The 19940-nt window shown below is 38.3% G+C and overlaps 1 protein-coding gene across 1 annotated transcript in view; it reads left to right on the top strand.

Moving 5' to 3' along the window:
• The window catches only part of galns (galactosamine (N-acetyl)-6-sulfatase), a 91758-nt gene that overhangs the window by 52980 nt on the left and 18838 nt on the right, over nt 1-19940 (top strand). The window contains exons 10-11 of the mRNA XM_028809746.2: nt 4293-4429; nt 8521-8623. Coding sequence (XP_028665579.2) covers nt 4293-4429; nt 8521-8623 — 240 coding nt within the window. The remainder of the gene's footprint in view (nt 1-4292; nt 4430-8520; nt 8624-19940) is intronic.

Raw genomic sequence — 19940 nt, 5'->3', positions numbered from 1 at the left:
CATCACTGAGGTCATTTTGAGGGAACTGACCAAACTCGATAGGAATTTGAGAATAAGATTTTGAGTCGTGTAATTTGATATCCTCAGGTAACAATATCAGCAACTCAGTTGACAAGTTTGGCATCCCTTTCAACTAGAAACCATGAAATGTGATGCTAGTTTAACAATACAATACAATACAGTTTATTTTTGTATAGCCCAAAATCACACAGGAAGTGCCACAATGGGCTTTAACAGGCCCTGCCTCTTGACAGCCCCTCAGCCTTGACTCTCTAAGAAGACAAGGAAAAACTCCCAAAAAAACCTTGTAGGGAAAAAATGGAAGAAACCTTGGGAAAGGCAGTTCAAAGAGAGACCCCTTTCCAGGTAGGTTGGGCGTGCAGTGGGTGTCAAAAGAAGGGGGTCAGTACAATACAATGCAGTACACAGAACAGAACAATTCCTCAATATATTAAGAAATAAAAAATATAAATTTTAGAAGTAAAATATAAATTTTAGAAGTACAGAGCAGAATTTAACAGTAGATGATATATCCCATAATAAGATTTGGATTTGTGTAGAGTCCTGGAGACCTCATCCTTCAAGCTGCCTCCCCCATTTGGCCATTCCACGGCTGAAACAGTGCTGGGCCAGCCAATCCGATGAAAGGACACATCTTTCCCACGATTCCTGCGATCCTCCATCTGGGATGACTTTTCCTTGGGCAGGCAAAACAACTTGGCAGGTGGGCCGTGGCACCAAGTGCCACATTTGAGTACCGAGAAGAAAAACAGAATAAGTGAGGGTTAGTATACAATTATAACTGTCATGTTACTTATGTTTAAGTGCTAATGACTAACAACAGAGATGCAGTCTGTACAGTTAATCAGCAGCTCTAATCAGGATATGCTAAACTGAAGTAGTGAGTCTTCAGCCGGGATTTAAAAGCTGAGACCAAAGGGGCATCCCTTATAGTAGCAGGCAGACCATTCCAAAGTTTAGGGGCCCTGTAACTAAAAGCTCGACCTCCCACTGTTATTTTATTAATCCTTGGAATCATAAGCAGACCGGCATCTTGAGATCTTAATGTGCGCTCAGGTTTGTAAGTCATGATAAGTTCAGACAAGTAAGCCGGACCTCGACCATTTAATGCTTTATATGTTAAAAGAAGGATTTTGAAATCTGCCCTAAACTTAACCGGGAGCCAGTGTAAGGATTTAAGAACTGGAGTTATGTGTTTGTATTTTCTTGTTCTTGTAATAATTCTTGCAGCCGCATTTTGGATTAACTGGAGGCTGTATAAAGAACAGTTTGAACATCCAGTGAACACTGCATTGCAGTAGTCAATCCTACTAGAGATAAATGCATGAATTAGTTTCTCAGAATCCTGTTTATTTAAAACCCGAGTATTTAGATTGTTAACCCTAATTATCAATTTAACACAGGAACCACCACTCATTTTTAGGTACTATAAATATGGAAATTTCACTGAGTGGCATCTCTATCCTTTTGTTCTCACTAACGGCCCATCAGCTCATCATCCTAATTGTGCATCCCTACTGCCCTGCCCCCATAAACCATAGGTAGCCTAACAATAAAATACAAAAACTCTTATACAGCTTTTTGTTTGTACATATTTTCAATTAAATTGATAGCATATGTTTACAGGGTCAAACTTATGCATGTCATAAAATCACTTCAGAATTTTATCATGAAAAGAAAAACCATACTTCTTCTGCTTGGCACAAAGGAATTTAAAAATAATATTTTTCTATGTAGTTAAAATTTTGCATCCATACAAATATTTCACTATTCAGAATGTGTATGTAAACGGCAAGCAGCATGTTGGCTGAGCACAAAACAGTCTCCACCAAATGTCCACATAAGTTTTTGGAGCCTTTTGTGAGCAGCTACACAAAATGATAGCATTTTACACAATGCTCCTCTATTTTGTTGCTTGTTCATTTTCCCACCTGGTTCTGTGTTTGTATTTTCGTGGTGTACACAGGTTGACCATCTCTTGTTTTGCCTTTCACAGGGGAGTGGTAGCTCCTGTCTCAGTTTGTCCACACTACAGAGCAGGTTTGTGTTTTAGCAAAGTAGACTGCTTGCCATGGAAAGTGATGTGAAAATATTGTCAGTGATGACATTTTTCCCTTTCCATTTATAAAGCTCAACGATTCGCATCTGTCTCAGAATGTCCTTCCCCAGTAGTCAACTAGGATCTGTCTCCAAATAGGGAATAGTGTTTAGCATATACTGTATTTGCTGTTTACTTTAGAAGCTATTTCAAATATGATTGCAGACTTGTAGGGTTAGCTTGACACGTACTGAATGAAAGAGAATTTAATCAAAAATAACTTCTCCCCAGGCTTAAGACACAGGATGCAATTTTCTACGAAACTGTGTCAAATATCTCATATAGCAGCAAAGGTGTCAGTATGCTATGAGGTGCCATTTAGGGAAAAAAAAATCATATGATTTGATTATGTATATGTTGTCAAAACCTTGTGTCTGTATGCGATTTAATTAATACATGTGCAACCACTATGGTTGTATGTGATTCAATACATGGAAGAGCATTTCACTAGAGCAGTACTCAAATCATGTAATTTTTTTGTTCTAATCACTGCCTTATATACAATCAAGTCCAATTTTTGTATTGGCCCTTCCACCTTTAACCATGGTACATGATTTGTATCAGCACATTAATGTCACACAAGCAAAGAATACTGACAGCTATTTCTCAATATCTGGTCTGCTGTGTCAGTGAAAATGCTGTAGGCCATCTTCCAGCATTGTGTTCTTCTTCCGCTGTTTGCATTGTCCATGTTTGCTGTCTTATTTGTCCACATGGAAATTGAAGCTGGCTATGAAGTTCTTACTTCACGTTTTCCAAGGAAACATTATATTGCCATTTCAGACAGATTATATACATTCTTTACCTAAGTGAAATAACTGGTGTGCTGACAGTTTTTTTCACATTTGTGTAAAATCTCTGTAAGTGAAACAATGGTAGTGATTGAAAGAGACAGCAATTCATACATGGGAAGCAACATTCTAAAATGTCAGAGCAGAAGCAGGAGAGAATTGTGATGGTACCTGATCAGTGAACAGTGAAACAGAGATGGTTAGCACTTCTGCTTCATGGCTGTATATATGAGTACAAATTCCTGCCAGAGCTCTTCTGTGTGAAACTTCCTCATTTTCCTAATGCTCAGTTCGTTCATTTCAACTCCCCTGCCCCAATCCGATGCTTCTGATTAAAACTTTCTCATTTACCTTATGTTGATTTGGGTTTTCTCTGGGTTCTGTGTATATCCAACTGTGTACAGGTATGTATATTAGGTTAATTCATGAATCTAAATAGTTCCGTTATCAGTGAATGTGGGTTTATGTATCCTGTCCAGTGTTCATCCTTGCCTTGTGCCAAATGCTCTTAGGATAGACACTAGCTCTCGTTAAAAGCAGATCCAGGAAATCAATTAACTGAATAATTGAGGAAGACTTACAAACACTTAGGTAGAGTCCAAGAAACAATACTAAATAAATATTCTACAGGAGTGGTGTAGCCAAGATTTATGACAGCAATAATTGTTCCTGTAGATGATCTTGATTGTGGCAAGTAGGATTCATAGGTATAAAGAAGTATTGGTGTTGTCATTTTATGTAAATTAATGGCAGAATTTTATGAGTTGTTCTGTACATAATAGGAAGTCAGTGTAAATGTGCGATGTGAGGTTTAATGTGATATGTGTCCAAGTACAAAGACATACATAAAATATGTTGATAAAATACTAACACGGTTCAACTGTTTTATAAACATAACATTCATGTTGTGTTTTGTTTCATTCAGTACCAGTGGAAAAGCAGTTGCTTAGCTCTAATTCTGTCAGGAATATTTTTGATAGTATCACTAGCAGCTAATGTGGTTATGCTCCATTTATAACATCAAGTCTGACATTGTGTAAATATTTATGCCATGAATCTACAATACTAATTCATGAAGATAAGGTAACTGTAATGACTGATGAAGTGTTTTTATACTGATTTTGGTTTTCATCAAAACATCTTAAAATTCATACTTCAAAATGTATTAATATGCCTATATTTGAAGGCTGAATAACAGAAGAACTGTTAAGTGATATAAGAGTATTACTTACTGCTTATTTGCATCGGGAGAATACAGGGTATTGTCCTTCATTTTCTCACTTAAAACATTTTGTTTGTAGAAAGTGACATAACTATTTAAGACTTTTGCTGTAAATGCATAAAAGAACAATAATGACATTGTTTTTACTTTTGGCTTTCAGGTCAGTTACCAGCTTGGAAATGTAATGGACCTTTTCACTACCAGTCTATCTTTAGCTGGACTCAAAGTGCCCAAAGATCAGGATATTGACGGCATAGATTTGACTCCAACTTTTAAGACAAACACAGTCATTGAGAGGCATGTATAATTAGAAATAATTAAAAAGTAAAAAAAAAGTTATTGTTTAGGTAGTAACTGACCTGTTTGACATAATATTTATTTGCAGACCTAAATTCATCTTCAAAGTGTATTAATTTAAAACATAATGGTATATTGGACATGTTATGTTAGTTTGCTGGTATTGGGATGTGAAATTTTAATGTTTCACAACTGAACATATTATTTTTATAGTGGTTATCAACACCGTACATCGTCAAGTTCTAGAATTAAGTTCAGATAATGTTTATTGATACATAGCATGTATATATCATTGCATACAGGTTGTGTTATGCCCTGAAGGAAAGGCAGAGATACAGTGGTGTGAAAAACTATTTGCCCCCTTCCTGATTTCTTATTCTTTTGCATATTTGTCACACAAAATGTTTCTGATCATCAAACACATTTAATCATTAGTCAAATATAACACAAGTAAACACAAAATGCAGTTTTTAAATGATGGTTTTTATTATTTAGAGAGAAAAAAAATCCAAACCTACATGGCCCTGTGTGAAAAAGTAATTGCCCCCTTGTTAAAAAATAACCTAACTGTGGTGTATCACACCTGAGTTCAATTTCCGTAGCCACCCCCAGGCCGGATTACTGCCACACCTGTTTCAATCAAGAAATCACTTAAATAGGAGCTGCCTGACACAGAGAAGTAGACCAAAAGCACCTCAAAAGCTAGACATCATGCCAAGATCCAAAGAAATTCATGAACAAATGAGAACAGAAGTAATTGAGATCTATCAGTCTGGTAAAGGTTATAAAGCCATTTCTAAAGCTTTGGGACTCCAGCGAACCACAGTGAGAGCCATTATCCACAAATGGCAAAAACATGGAACAGTGGTGAACCTTCCCAGGAGTGGCCGGCCGACCAAAATTACCCCAAGAGCGCAGAGACGACTCATCCGAGAGGTCACAAAAGACCCCAGGACAACGTGTAAAGAACTGCAGGCCTCACTTGCCTCAATTAAGGTCAGTGTTCACGACTCCACCATAAGAAAGAGACTGGGCAAAAACGGCCTGCATGGCAGATTTCCAAGACGCAAACCACTGTTAAGCAAAAAGAACATTAGGGCTCGTCTCAATTTTGCTAAGAAACATCTCAATGATTGCCAAGACTTTTGGGAAAATACCTTGTGGACTGATGAGTCAAAAGTTGAACTTTTTGGAAGGCAAATGTCCCGTTACATCTGGCGTAAAAGGAACACAGCATTTCAGAAAAAGAACATCATACCAACAGTAAAATATGGTGGTGGTAGTGTGATGGTCTGGGGTTGTTTTGCTGCTTCAGGACCTGGAAGGCTTGCTGTGATAGATGGAACCATGAATTCTACTGTCTACCAAAAAATCCTGAAGGAGAATGTCCGGCCATCTGTTCGTCAACTCAAGCTGAAGCGATCTTGGGTGCTGAAACAGGACAATGACCCAAAACACACCAGCAAATCCACCTCTGAATGGCTGAAGAAAAACAAAATGAAGACTTTGGAGTGGCCTAGTCAAAGTCCTGACCTGACTCCAATTGAGATGCTATGGCATGACCTTAAAAAGGCGGTTCATGCTAGAAAACCCTCAAATAAAGCTGAATTACAACAATTTTGCAAAGATGAGTGGGCCAAAATTCCTCCAGAGCGCTGTAATAGACTCATTGCAAGTTATCGCAAACGCTTGATTGCAGTTATTGCTGCTAAGGGTGGCCCAACCAGTTATTAGGTTCAGGGGGCAATTACTTTTTCACACAGGGCCATGTAGGTTTGGATTTTTTTTTCTCCCTAAATAATAAAAACCACCATTTACAAACTGCATTTTGTGTTTACTTGTGTTATATTTGACTAATGGTTAAATGTGTTTGATGATCAGAAACATTTTGTGTGACAAACATGCAAAAGAATAAGAAATCAGGAAGGGGGCAAATAGTTTTTCACACCACTGTATATTTGGAATAGTAATTTGGGAGTTGAAATATTCAGAAACTGAGCAAAGTTCATAGCCAAAGATCAGTCTTATCCTTTTCTAAAGCCAAAATCAGAAACACGTTAAAAGATTGTAAAGCAAAGCACACACCACATATAAAGTATTTTTATCCAGTCTTGGATGACCCAGGAATGCACATTAGTGACCCTTTATGCCATCTCGCTAATGATGATGCTCACACTGCACTTTTGGTCATAAACCAAAGTCATGGGAGTGGCAAGTTATACAAAATGGCAAACAAGATGGTGTTAGGAAAAGAAATTAAAATAAACAAATGTCTTTATATGTGCTTTAAATAAATTTTTTATAGTATAGAATCAAATTCAGCATGTGCCTAAACCCTTAAAACAAAAAAAGAAATTTCCTAAAAAATTGTGTAATGAAGCCAGGATAAATTCAAAAAGAAACCAAATCATAACAGGCTGAGAGTGTCTACACATAGTTAAATCAATAATATGATAACAATTGCGTACAAAATACTACAACTTTTACATATATAAACACATATTTCAAAGTAAACAATATAAAACAGAAATCAATCAGAGTAGTTAAATGTAAAGAAGTATAAATTCCTATTAGAGAATGTGTTCTGTTTTTTTTAAGTCAAGGTTACTTCTTCACAATATGCTATACTGTATATACTGTATATGTATATATATATATATATATATATATATATATATAATATACTATAATATAATATACTGCGGTAATAATATACTGTGGTGGGCTGGCATCCTGCCCAGGGTTTGTTTCCTGCCTTGCACCCTGTGTTGGCTGGGATTGGCTCCAGCAGACCCCCGTGACCCTGTAGTTAGGATATAGCGGGCTGAATAATGAATGAATGAATGAATATATATATATATATATATATATATATATATATATATATATATATATATATATATAATGTATGTATGTATGTGTGCATTTTCCACATTTTTCACGTTCTATACATTTGAAAAAATCTCTTCCTACACTGAAGATTTACATTGTAGACTGTGGGACATGGAGGAAAACCTTAAAAACGTAGCAAATATATCAATTTTTCAGGCCAAAACAGTTGTTGAGTATTGTAAGGCCCCTTCCATGTTTCCAATGAATGTTTGTGACAACAAAAGAGATCTGGAAATAATAACTTTATCACATATTCCAGGTACTATATTTCTCAAAGTAGGAATATGTTTTCTATTTAATATTTAGTGCTACTCAATGTCTTCAAAGTGGTCTGTCAAAATGTTATATAAAAAATCAGACAGTCACAACAAAAGCATTTTTGTGGTAGTGTCATGGCTTGGACATATAGAGCCTATTCCAGACCAACCTTACTTATCTTTTTTTGTTGATTTAATGACTTCAGAATAACTTTTGAACCATAGTCTCCATCTGTGTTAACTAAGAAATTTGAAAAGAAATATTTTCAAAATGAAAAATTATTTACAGTCAAGTGTTATGACTGTTGAAAGAAATGGCAGATCCAAACAAGTAAAATTTCTGGAAATGGAGAAATTAATAATTATTTAAGGTACAGTATATATACAGAGAGAGTCAAAAATAGGCTGGCGTCAAAAGTATGGAGAACAGAGGGGATCAATGACCAAATCCAAAACATTAGTCAGAATTCATAGTCAAAAAGGTCTCCTCAAAGCAAACTTTTTTTTTTTTCAAATGTTGACAAATGTACAAAATAATCCTGGAGTATTTTCTTTTGTTAGTCACTGCTAAGTCTGACTAAGCAAATAAATGTAAATACAAATGTTAAATTGTGACCATGAGCAAAATAATGCTTTTGGCACACAGAATCAGTTTTACTGAAATTTGTGTAGGTGAAAGAACAATAATATCAGCATAATATATACTTAATGTATATATTTTTAACCTTGTTAAAATTCTCTTGAGATCCCCTCAGACAGCCTGATTTCTTTATACACTTGAACATAAGCAAGGATATTTTCTGGGATAAAGGTAGCTTTTTTCAAATTGGAAATACAATTTTCTTTGGAACAATGTCACTTTTATTCCTTTTAAAAATATTGCTCATTATTGTATTAAATGTGCTGCTTGATCAAGATCTAATCACAGTTTATATTCAACAGGCCAATATTCTATTACCGTGGCAATGAATTGATGGCAGTGAGGGTGGGGATGTACAAGGCTCACTACTGGACATGGAGCAACTCCTGGGAAGAGTTTCAAATGGTAAGAGCTTGATACAGTACCAAACACATACTGATTATCAGGTATGGTAATTTTTACATTTGCTGAAAACCAGATGTATTGCAGGATTTTCTTAAATTCAGATCATTTTAAGTATAGCAGTCCACTTTAAACAGATACAGTAATCACTTTTGAACGCTGTCTCCGATTTCAAATAAAGTGAATTTGCCACAAAGTTTAGTTTCACATTAAATATAAGCGTTTATTGCAACTGATACAAGAATTCTTTCCAACCATCTTTGTAAATATAATATTTAGATAAATGAAAAATCTTTTTTTTGCAACATATTAATATGTCTATAATCACAATACTTTTTTCAAAGGCAGGCAGTCAAAAAGAAATCACTATTAAGAAAGAATTTAAAACATACTGTCAAATTTTACTGATTATATTATACACAGAACAGTTATATGTACAATATGTCCAACCCAACTGATGTTAATATAATGTATATTGTAAAAGCTAAAATTTTACATTTACAAAAATGAACTTTTTATGTGTCTTTTGTAGGCCTCTTAATGCTGTGAAAAAATATTGTTTGCTCACTACTTATTTGCCTTCCATCCATCCATCCATTCTCTTCTGCTTATCCGAGGTCGGGTCACGGGGGCAGCAGCTTGAGCAGAGATACCCAGACTTCCCTCTCCCTGGCCACTTCTTCTAGCTCTTCCAGGGGAATCCCAAGGTGTTCCCAGGCCAGCCGAGAGACATAGTCCCTCCAGCGTGTCCTGGGTCTTCCCCGGGGCCTCCTTATGAAAAGAATTGGTGGAAAAGGGCAGCCCTGGCGGAATCCAACTCTCACTGGAAACGGGTTCGACTTACTGCCGGCAATGCGGACCAAGCTCTGGCACCGATCGTACAGGGACCGAACAGCCCTTATCAGGGGGTCCGGTACCCCATACTCTCGGAGTACCCCCCACAGGATTCCCTGAGGGACACGGTCGAATGCCTTTTCCAAGTTCACAAAACACATGTAGACTGGTTGAGCAAACTCCCATGCACCCTCCAGGACCCTGCTAAGGGTGTAGAGCTGGTCCACTGTTCCGCGACCAGGACGAAAACCACACTGTTCCTCCTGAATCCAAGGCTCGACTATCCGACGGACCTTCCTCTCCAGAACCCCCGAATAGACTTTTCCAGGGAGGCTGAGGAGTGTGATCCCTTTGTAGTTGGAACACACCCTCCGGTCCCCCTTCTTAAAGAGGGGGACCACCACCCCAGTCTGCCAATCCAGAGGCACTGTCCCTGATGTCCATGTGATGTTGCAGAGACCTGTTGACCAAGATAGCCCTACAACATCCAGAGCCTTGAGGAACTCCAGGCGTATCTCATCCACCCCCTGGGCCCTGCCACCAAGGAGTTTTTTGACCACCTCGGTGACCTCAGTCTCAGAGATGGGGGAGCCAACCTCCGAGTCCCCAGGCTCTGCTTCCTCATTGGAAGGCATGTTAGTGGGATTGAGGAGGTCTTCGAAGTACTCCCCCCACCGACCCACAACGTCTCAAGTCAAGGTCAGCAGTGCACCATCCCCAACATATACAGTGTTGACACTGCACTGCTTCCCCCTCCTGAGACGCCGGACGGTGGACCAGAATCTCCTCGAAGCCATCCGAAAGTCGTTCTCCATGGCCTCCCCAAACTCCTCCCACGCCCAAGTTTATGCCTCAGCAACCACCAAAGCGCATTCCGCTTGGCCTTCCGGTACCTATCAGCTGCCTCCAGAATCCCACAGGACAAAAGGGTCCTGTAGGACTCCTTCTTCAGCTTGACGGCATCCCTCACCGCCGGTGTCCACCAACGGATTCGGGGATTGCCGCCACAACAGGCACCGACCACCTTACAGCCACAGTTCCGGTCAGCCGCCTCAACAATAGAGGCACGGAACATGGCCCATTCGGACTCAATGTCCCCCACCTCCCTCGGGATGTGGTCGAAGTTCTGCCGGAGGTGAGAGTTGAAGCTACTTCTGACAGGGGGCTCTGCCAGACGTTCCCAGCATACCGTCACAACACGTTTGGGCCTACCAGGCCTGACCGGCATCCTCCCCCACCATCGAAGCCAACTCACCACCAGGTGGTGATCAGTTGACAGCTCCGCCCCTCTCTTCACCTGAGTGTCCAAGACATGTGGCCGCAAGTCCGATGACACGACCACAAAGTCAATCATCGAACTGAGGCCTAGGGTGTCCTGATGCCAAGTGCACAAATGAACACCCCTATGCTTGAACGTGGTGCTCGTTATGGACAATCCGTGACGAGCACAGAAGTCCAATAACAAAACACCACTCGGGTTCAGATCGGGGGGGCCATTCCTCCCAATCACGCCCTTCCAGGTCTCACTGTCATTGCCCACGTGAACATTGAAGTCTCCCAGCAGTACGAGGGAGTCCCCAGAAGGTATGCCCTCTAGCACCCCCTCCAGGGACTCCAAAAAGGGTGGGTACTCCGAACTGCTGTTCGGTACATACGCACAAACAACAGTTAGGACCCGTCCCTCCACCCGAAGGCGGAGGGAGGCTACCCTCTTGTCCACTGGGGTAAACCCCAATGAACAGGCTCCAAGTCGGGGGGCAATAAGTATACCCATACCCGCTTGGCGCCTCTCACCGGGGGCAACTCCAGAGTGGTAGAGAGTCCAGCCCCTCTCAAGGAGATTGGTTCCAGAGTCCAAGCTGTGTGTCGAGATGAGTCCGACTATATCTAGCCAGAACCTCTCGACCTCGCGCACTAGCTGAGACTCCTTCCCCTTCAGAGAGGTGACATTCGACGTCCCAAGAGGCAGCTTCTGTAGCCGAGGATCGGACCACCAAGGTCCCCACCTTCGGCCACCACCCAACTCACACTGCACCCGACTTCCTTGGCCCCTCCCATAGGTGGTGAGCCCATGCGAAGTTATTTGACTTAGTAATTAATTAAATATTAATGTCAATGCAGTGTTTTTTTCAGGGGCAGATTGAATAAGTACTAGACAATAAAATGCAATGTCTGTAAAAAGTATTTACCACCTTGGAAGTTTTCATATTTTATTATAATAAAACATTGAATCACAGTGGATTTAATTTGGTTTTTTTGTATTGATCAAGAGAAGAAGACTTTAATTTCATAGTGAAAAAGGGCTTCAGCAATGTGATCTAAATTAATTACAAATATAAAACACAAAATGATTGCATAAACATAATGGTAAAATGTGAAAACTTCCAACAGGAGTGAATACTTTTTATAGGCACTGTAAGTATGCAGGTAACTTTGTATCTACAGTACATACCAACATGGAATTTCTATTCTGACTTCAGGGTGTAATATGATTATACAGCAGCATGTTTGACAAGGTGCATTTGAAAAACAGAAGAAGCACGCTTATAGCTTGACTGTACGGGATACAGTATACTTAGGTTTCTAGCTAGATGCACCCCACTAAAGCAGTCTTGGATCTTGCATGAGTTTAGAGGAACCGTGGTGTCTGTCCATTGTCCTGATAGAATCTGATAAGCAGGGATGTATTGAGGTGTGCTGTGTCATAAATGAATAAATTAGGTCTTAGCATGTAAGTAATTATCATTGAATTTCACACCTAGATCAGTTCATCTAGTATGCCAAAATATGTGCATTTTTACTTTTAAAGCAACATATTTTGCCTCCTACAACATCAAAATGATATTAAATGAAATAGCATTATTGCCCAACTTACTTAGCGTTTAATTGCACATTGTTGTAACATTAATATGTAAAGTATTCATTTAATCATTTTTTTCTTTCACACATATGCTATATTTAGCAGGTTTAATGGATTAGTATAGTAATTTACATTACTATGTAAAATGAAAGTGTAAATGTAATATAAAAACTAATATTTATTTCTTAGTGCAGATTTCCATATATATGTGTATGAATACTGTATTGCAAACTGAGCTGTGCATACTCAGTACATTTGCAAAGACAGCAATTGTAAATCCAGATGGTCGTGGGAGTTTGGTAGACTTGTATATTTTTTTTTCCAAGTGGAATATCTATCACCCATTACTATATATGCACAACATCATTTAGAAGCTAAACACTTGCAAGAAGCAGCCACTTCTACTGCACTTTCACATCACCCTTTAAGGGAGCTTTAAACACATGTACACTATTATAAAAAAGTACATCATCATATTGCCCAGAAAAGAATAAAGTCTCAGAATATGTTGTACAAAGATTTAAAATAAACCTAATACATATATATTGTCTACTGTATGCAGACACAGAGCAGACACAGTGTTGTGATATATCCAAGGCTGTTACCTTGGCTCTTTTTTTTTTGATTATTCAGTTTTTTTGGTTGTTGTTTAAATATTATTTTTCTTATTTTGTTATTAATTTTGTTTTTGGCTTTGTTCTGTACAGTATTCCTGGTATTTATTTAATATGGTGGTGTTTGTTGATTATTTTTCATTTTTTATTATGTTCAGTTTCAATGTCTTAGTGTTTCTTGCAGTCTGCCCTGCCTCCTGTATGTGGAGTCCAGGAAGGCAGAACTACACCCATTGGGATTAATAAAGTATCTATCTATCTATCTATCTATCTACACCATCTGTGTAAAAGGTAAAGTTTCAGCTTATACTGAAGCTTTAGCATTGACTTTTTGGATTTTGATTTTCATGATTCTTCTGTGTTTAGATTTACTGGGTTCAACCCCTGCTTTCATTCTGAGGTACTGTTTATTATTCCTGGTTTGCATTTGTGTGTTGTTAGGTTTGCTGTTTTAGGCAAAACCTACATTTTGCCCCTGCCTATTTTTGTTAACTTCTTTTGAATTATTGTGTGAATATAAAATATATATAAAGAAACTATATAAAGAAACTCTGTTTGATTTAATCTAGACCAGAGGTATTACAACTTCTCCAGTTTTTGACACCATTTCTGGTTTTGAGGCCTCTGCAGGCAGGAAGCCTACCATTTTCTAATGTTCTAATGTGAGTGTAAGGGTAGGTTACCAAAGCTTAACTTAAGCTTAACAAAGGCAGAAACTTGTTAGGGGCAGGTCTGGCCTATTGTCAGGGCTTTCTGAGGCCTGCTCCCATTTATGTGCTTCACTGTGACAGGAAATCGCAACACAAAAGAAATATAAATATCTATATATATAATTCACTAAGTCCATGGCAAGCAAGATGCACGCAAGACAGAGCCACGCCCACCAACAATTCACTAAGCAGCCAACCATGGCACGCAAGACAGAGACCATGGGATACACACGATAGAGCCACGCCCGCCAACTCTTAACCCTCCTCCCGAGTCTACCCTCGCTCTCAAGGCACGCAGCACCTCACCAAACACTGCCTCAGTCGCTTTCGTCTCTGCTACAGTCCACATGCACCTCTGAGCCACGTTGACTTTTCATTGTTCTTTTCAGTTCCGGCTGCTTTTGTATATATAATCCACCAAGTCACCCGACCATGAGATACGCACACACACACACGCCAGAGCCCCGCCCGCCAACTCTAGCACTTACTGTCGCCAGTTGAATTAACAAGCAACCTTTGCGGCGTCACATGCATGTACTTACAATGACGACAAATATGACAGCTCTTCCTCACGAACAAGATTTCGCAAGACGGGAAAAGCGGAACACCTGGAACATTACCTTCACATTGTTTTGCTTTTATTTCTGATCTCGTTCAACAACTATGTGGCGACGTCGACTTCTCAACTGTGACTCCGGAACAACTTAGTACACAAGCTATATTAAGCATCACCAACGAAGACTCGCTACACCTTAATGAACAGGTACTGAAACTTATCCCTACCGACGAAGTAACTTTCACCAGCGTTGACTCCATCGCCACAGACAATCCCACACATCAACTTTCATTCCCCGAAGAATTTCTTAGCAGTCTTACTCCCACTGGCATGCCTCCGCATAAACTCAAATTTAAAATTGGTTCAGTCGTCATGCTTCTCAGAAACCTCATGCCAGCAAGAAGTCTCTGTGATGGCACTAGACAGACTGTTACCAGCATTCACTGCAATGTACTAGAGTGTAAAACAATCGCAGCTGCTACCTCACAAACTGCCCATATTCCCTGAATTTCCCTGACCCCATCAGATTCAAATTTGCCTTTTACTTTTACACGCAGACAATTTCCTGTTAGATTGGCCTTTGCAATGACAATTAATAAGGCTCAGGGACAAACTTTCAAAAAGATATGCCTGTATCTGCCAAAACCAGTTTTCAGTCACGGACAATTGTATGTTGCTCTCTCCAGAGTTCCATCTTTTCATTCACTCACAGTCGTATCCTCAAACCCACCCCATTTGGACAACTGTGTCTTTCAGGAAGTGTTCACCCATCAATAAATAATTATGCGGTGTATACTATGCCGTGGGTTGGCTAGTATAATATAAATGAATTAATTTGTATACGGTATGTACACACGATGATGGTTATACAGCTGATTCATCAAGACCTTTTGTTTGTAACCTTCTATTTATGTTCTCAGCCTAGAAACAAGTTTTAACTATTACCCCAATATATGCTATAAATATGTGTTTATGTTCACACTAAGCCTTTACCAAATTTTTAGAATGCACGTATGTTCTTGTTCCTTGCACATAACTGCCATTCATTTTACCTTGGCACTCTTGAGAATGTACCAGCAGATAAATAGTAAGACTTTTTTCAAAGAAACAGGGATTTTTTAAAATACTGTAGAATGTATAAACCAAACAGGGCAGATAAATTGGGAGGTAACCTTGTGATGATGATGATAAGATGTTTATATAAAATATATTGTGTACTTTACGAAAAGGCTAATTTTATTTTTACTTGATACATAAAATTGAGCCTCCTGTGGGGTTGATAAAGAGTTGCTCTTCCAAACCACAATCCCATGCTGTGAGCCTGCATGCAATTACCTGTAATTGTATAAATGGACTTCCCAGCCTAAACCATTATCTCCATCTTTGTGGGTTGTGTGGTTTTTGCAAGACTGGTAGCTTTTTCTGTTTACTGTAAGTGCCACTTTCTCTTCCCACAAATATCCTAAGATAGTTTACTGCTGAACAGTCTCATATAACAAAATGTCTGTTTTGTTTTGTTTGTGCCTCCCTTGTTTGTACTACTTGCAGAGGCACCAACAGCTTTTAAGCAGACAATGCTTATTCAAGGTTTTTAAGTGCAATGCTAGTATATTAGCCGTGTAATTGACTACTGACAAGCAGGAGTTTAAAGAGGTCCAGAGTTCATAATATAGCCATTATTTACTGGCGATGCCTTTACGTAGCTCAGTTAATCCTGTAGTTATATCGTAAAGTAAATTAGGGTGCTTGACCATCTATATTTTAAGATGTTTTATGAAGAAATGCAGAAGAGTTCCCCAATGTCTGAGTTGTATTGTATGAAGATTGTTGATGGGGATACTTTTATCTAGACATGTTTTTCACTCATTTTAAAAAACAACAGACATTTTAGGGTATGTGATTAACAGACTGGTGAGTAAATCATGCAGATACAGATAAATGTTTTATTGGCAAAGATGGTGTTGGCTGACAGATTTATTTTTAGGAAGTATTTATAAAATCAGATACGCCTGTTGATATTATTTGCCACAGATTATGCGTTTAATGACCCTGTTGAGATAAGTAAATGTTCTAGTTGCTGTATACTTCAAGAGTATTGTGTTTCACTTTAAAATGTTTTAGTTAATTTCTTGTTTCTCTCATTGTGCTTATACACTTGTTTCTGTGAACATTTGAAATGAGATTGGAATGTCAGTAAATTCATACATTTTCCAAAAATTCTGTATATACATTCCAAACAGTAAAATGGGTGTTTAGTTATAGTTTATTTTATAGTGTTTTTTTTTTCTGTGGAAAGGCTGAACAAATACATATTTTTTTACCCCTTTGTAACTTGCAGTGAGCAGTCATTCTGGCAGCATCCTCTTCAGAGTAGAAGCTTTTTTTGTTGTGTTGTCTCTTTTTTAAATGGCTCTTTCTGTTCCATAAAGTCCCTGTCTGCCATTTAAATTGAGGTCTTAAAGAAAGCTCATGAATCAATAAAGGCTTTCTTTATCAGCCAATGTGAACTGGAGTGGAACTTCACAAATACTGCTGTTTGATTGCTTGTGAGTGGTGGACTATCGACTGGCAGTATGGAAGAAGAGCTCTGGAAAGAAGCTTTTAGAAATAAAGAAAAAATAATAACAAAAGCTGTCTCCTAATTCATGGCCTTTTCAGACAGTTAACACATTAGAGGATGACTGTTACCGAGTACAGTATATAGAAAGTGCTTTGGTAGGGAAGAACGCTGTAATGCAGTGCTCAGCTGGTCACCTTAGCCCTTTTGTTTGAAAGCTTTTATAATGGAATAGTGTTTTGTTACACAGTTGAATGACAACTTAGACTACTGTTATCTTTCCCTTGGCGTTAACTGTTACTGAATTTTTTTAATTTGTTTTTTTAGAGATTAGTAATTGAAATGTAGTTAGGATTCCTGATTATCCCTTATCTTGATCCTTGTCATTCTGGTGCAGCACTGCATTATAGGGTTCTGTGTCATGCTGTACTTTTTAAATTCTGCTCGATTCTTTAGATAAAAAATTGAGCTTTTCATATTAAATGTTTTCTGTTCTGGCCCATGTCAGCTTTTCACTATGTGATGCACCCCCTTTTGTAAATTAGTGATATACAGGTGGATTTATTCATGTTAATTAATTCAGCATATGTATGCAGACATGTAGTTGTAGCAGTAGTAGTAGTATTTTGTCACTTGCACATGTATGCTACATTAGAATCTCATTAAGGTGGCAATCAGTCTAATATGTAGTTTCATTTTTTGACCATTGTTGTCAGGCTAACTCTGGCTCTTTGCAGCCCAGAATAGACTAAAACTAATGAAAGTATCAAGATTTTGTTCTATGTAGTAACTTAGTAATACATTAAATAATATGTTAATTAATTTCTGATCTGCAAGGACATGCTGAGTACTTCAGCCACAAAATAAAGAATTTTTTATGAAGGCTTTAAAATTGAACTTTTCTAAATCAGGGTTGTTTTTTGTTGATTTTAAGTTAAAAGACATTGTGCAATGTTTCACAGAAGCTTGATAAAAAGCTTTTCTCTATCAAATGATCACTAAGTTTGTTAGTTGCTATATGGAATTAGTACCCTGCAAAGAAGCATATCACGTCTTTAGCGTATATTACAAAGGTTTTACACTAAATCAATTTATAGGAAAATTATAAATAGGAAAATATATCAGTATATAGGAATATGCACATAATAATATATATGAAAATATGCACATAATAATATATATGAAAATAATCCGTTATAGATTCTCTGCATGCACTTGTAATCTATTTTTGGATTTAATGGCATACAGTAAATCCCTCGCTACTTCGCGGTTCACTTTTCGCGGATTTTATATGTAAGCATATCTAAATATATAACGCGGATTTTTCGCTGCTTCGCGGGTTTCTGCGGACAATGGGTCTTTTTACTTCTGGTATTTGCTTCCTCAGTTGGTTTGCCCAGTTGATTTCATACAAGAGATGCTATTGGCGGATGGCTGAGAAGCTACCCAATCAGAGCACGCAGTTAAGTTCCTGTGCGCTGCTGATTGGCTCAGCGACGGAGTGCTGCATTAACCAGGAAGTCTCATCTCACTCATTCAGCATTAACGTGCCCTTGCTACTGCATTCAGGGGATTATCACCTTCATCGTCATCATTTTTACTGCGCAGCATATTCATCACCATCATCACGTCATATATAGCTACGTGTACTTCGCTATACAGTAAGTGTAAACTTATCTACTGATTTCATATTGCTTAGCAGTTGTCCCTGTTATTAATAGAGTAAAGGGTGGGTTGTAAACAATACAGGGAGGGTTTAAAAACGTCCAAATACACGTTAAATAATTAAATAAATATGGTGTCCCTACTTCGCGGAAATTCAGTTATCGCGGTCGGCCTTGGAACCTATCTCCCGCGATAAGTGAGGGATTACTGTACTACATATACATAAATGTGAGAGATTGTGTTGGAGTACTTTGTAAGAAGTGTTTCATTTGGGGAGTGCATTTTTGACCTGCTGATGATAAATATTTCCCATTTGAGTTTTGTTTGCTATTCTGTTCACAAATTATTTATACCATATAGATTGCTGTTCTCCTACCCAAAAAGTATAGTTTTCATATTTTTAGTTATATGTTTGCATGGATTATATACATTTTTTAAAGATCACATACAAAGGTCTATAATCGATACAATCACAAACATAGCCCAGTTAGTTACTTAGCAATAAGTTTAATGCTGTTTTGTGTAACTAGATCTAAGACTGCCTGATTTTTAGAGCTTAAACTGTCAGGTTTGAAGACTGTATATCAAGAAGTCATTCTTTGAACACTATGTAAATACTGTAATTGTGTGAACACACATGACTGTGAAACAAATTATTATTTATATATTTTTTCTTATATATATTTCTATGTACTACATATATATAAACAAAAGAACTGTCTGTGTGTGTGTGTGTGTGTGTGTATGGAGCAGTCCGCTGTGCTCATGCTCAACCACAGCCACTAGATGGCACATGCATGCCCTTTTACATTTTTTTGGCACTTGCTACAAAAGATCTGTGTGCAACAAACGCAGCCATGCAACAATGACATCGTGCTAAAGTGAAACACCTCAGCAACAGAGGGCAAGGCTTGAAGTTTTCATTAAAAAGCATTGTTTACCTGGGGATATTTCCTCGAGACATTATTAATCGGACTCATATGCCAGAGATACGGCTAAGATATGGTATCATCAGTGTCTTCTTATGAAAGCCAGTGGGGCAGCAAGCACAAGGTGGGCCCACGTCCTCTGCACTGGGTAATTCTTAAAAGTTAGCTGATACCTCTCCAAGTTCACAAATATAGTAAAACCACATACCACATTAGGGGGCATTGCCCAGATACAAATGCAATTACAATTATGATACCTTACAAAGGCTTTCTTGTAATAGTGGCACAAGCACAACACCTTTCTTTCTTTCTTTCTTTCTTTCTTTCTTTCTTTCTTTCTTTCTTTCTTTCTTTCTTTCTTTCTTTCTTTCTTTCTTTCTTTCTTCTCCACTCCTCCTAGGCAAGCTTTGTCCATTCACCACACACAACTCCAACTCACTTGGATGAGGTTGAGTGGCTTCTTTTATCTATGACCCAGGGGCACTTCCGGTTCTCAGTGATAGCCCACTGGAAGCACTTACAGGTCAAATGTAAGTCCATGAAAGTAGAAATTTGCAAAACCTGGCAGCAGCCCTCATGGAACCCAACAGGGCTA

This window comes from Erpetoichthys calabaricus, chromosome 9, assembly GCF_900747795.2.
Source record: "Erpetoichthys calabaricus chromosome 9, fErpCal1.3, whole genome shotgun sequence".
NCBI classification, from domain to species: Eukaryota; Metazoa; Chordata; class Cladistia; order Polypteriformes; family Polypteridae; genus Erpetoichthys; species Erpetoichthys calabaricus.
The sequence above is the reverse complement of the archived record's forward strand: the minus strand, read 5'-3'. Positions and strand labels throughout refer to the sequence as shown.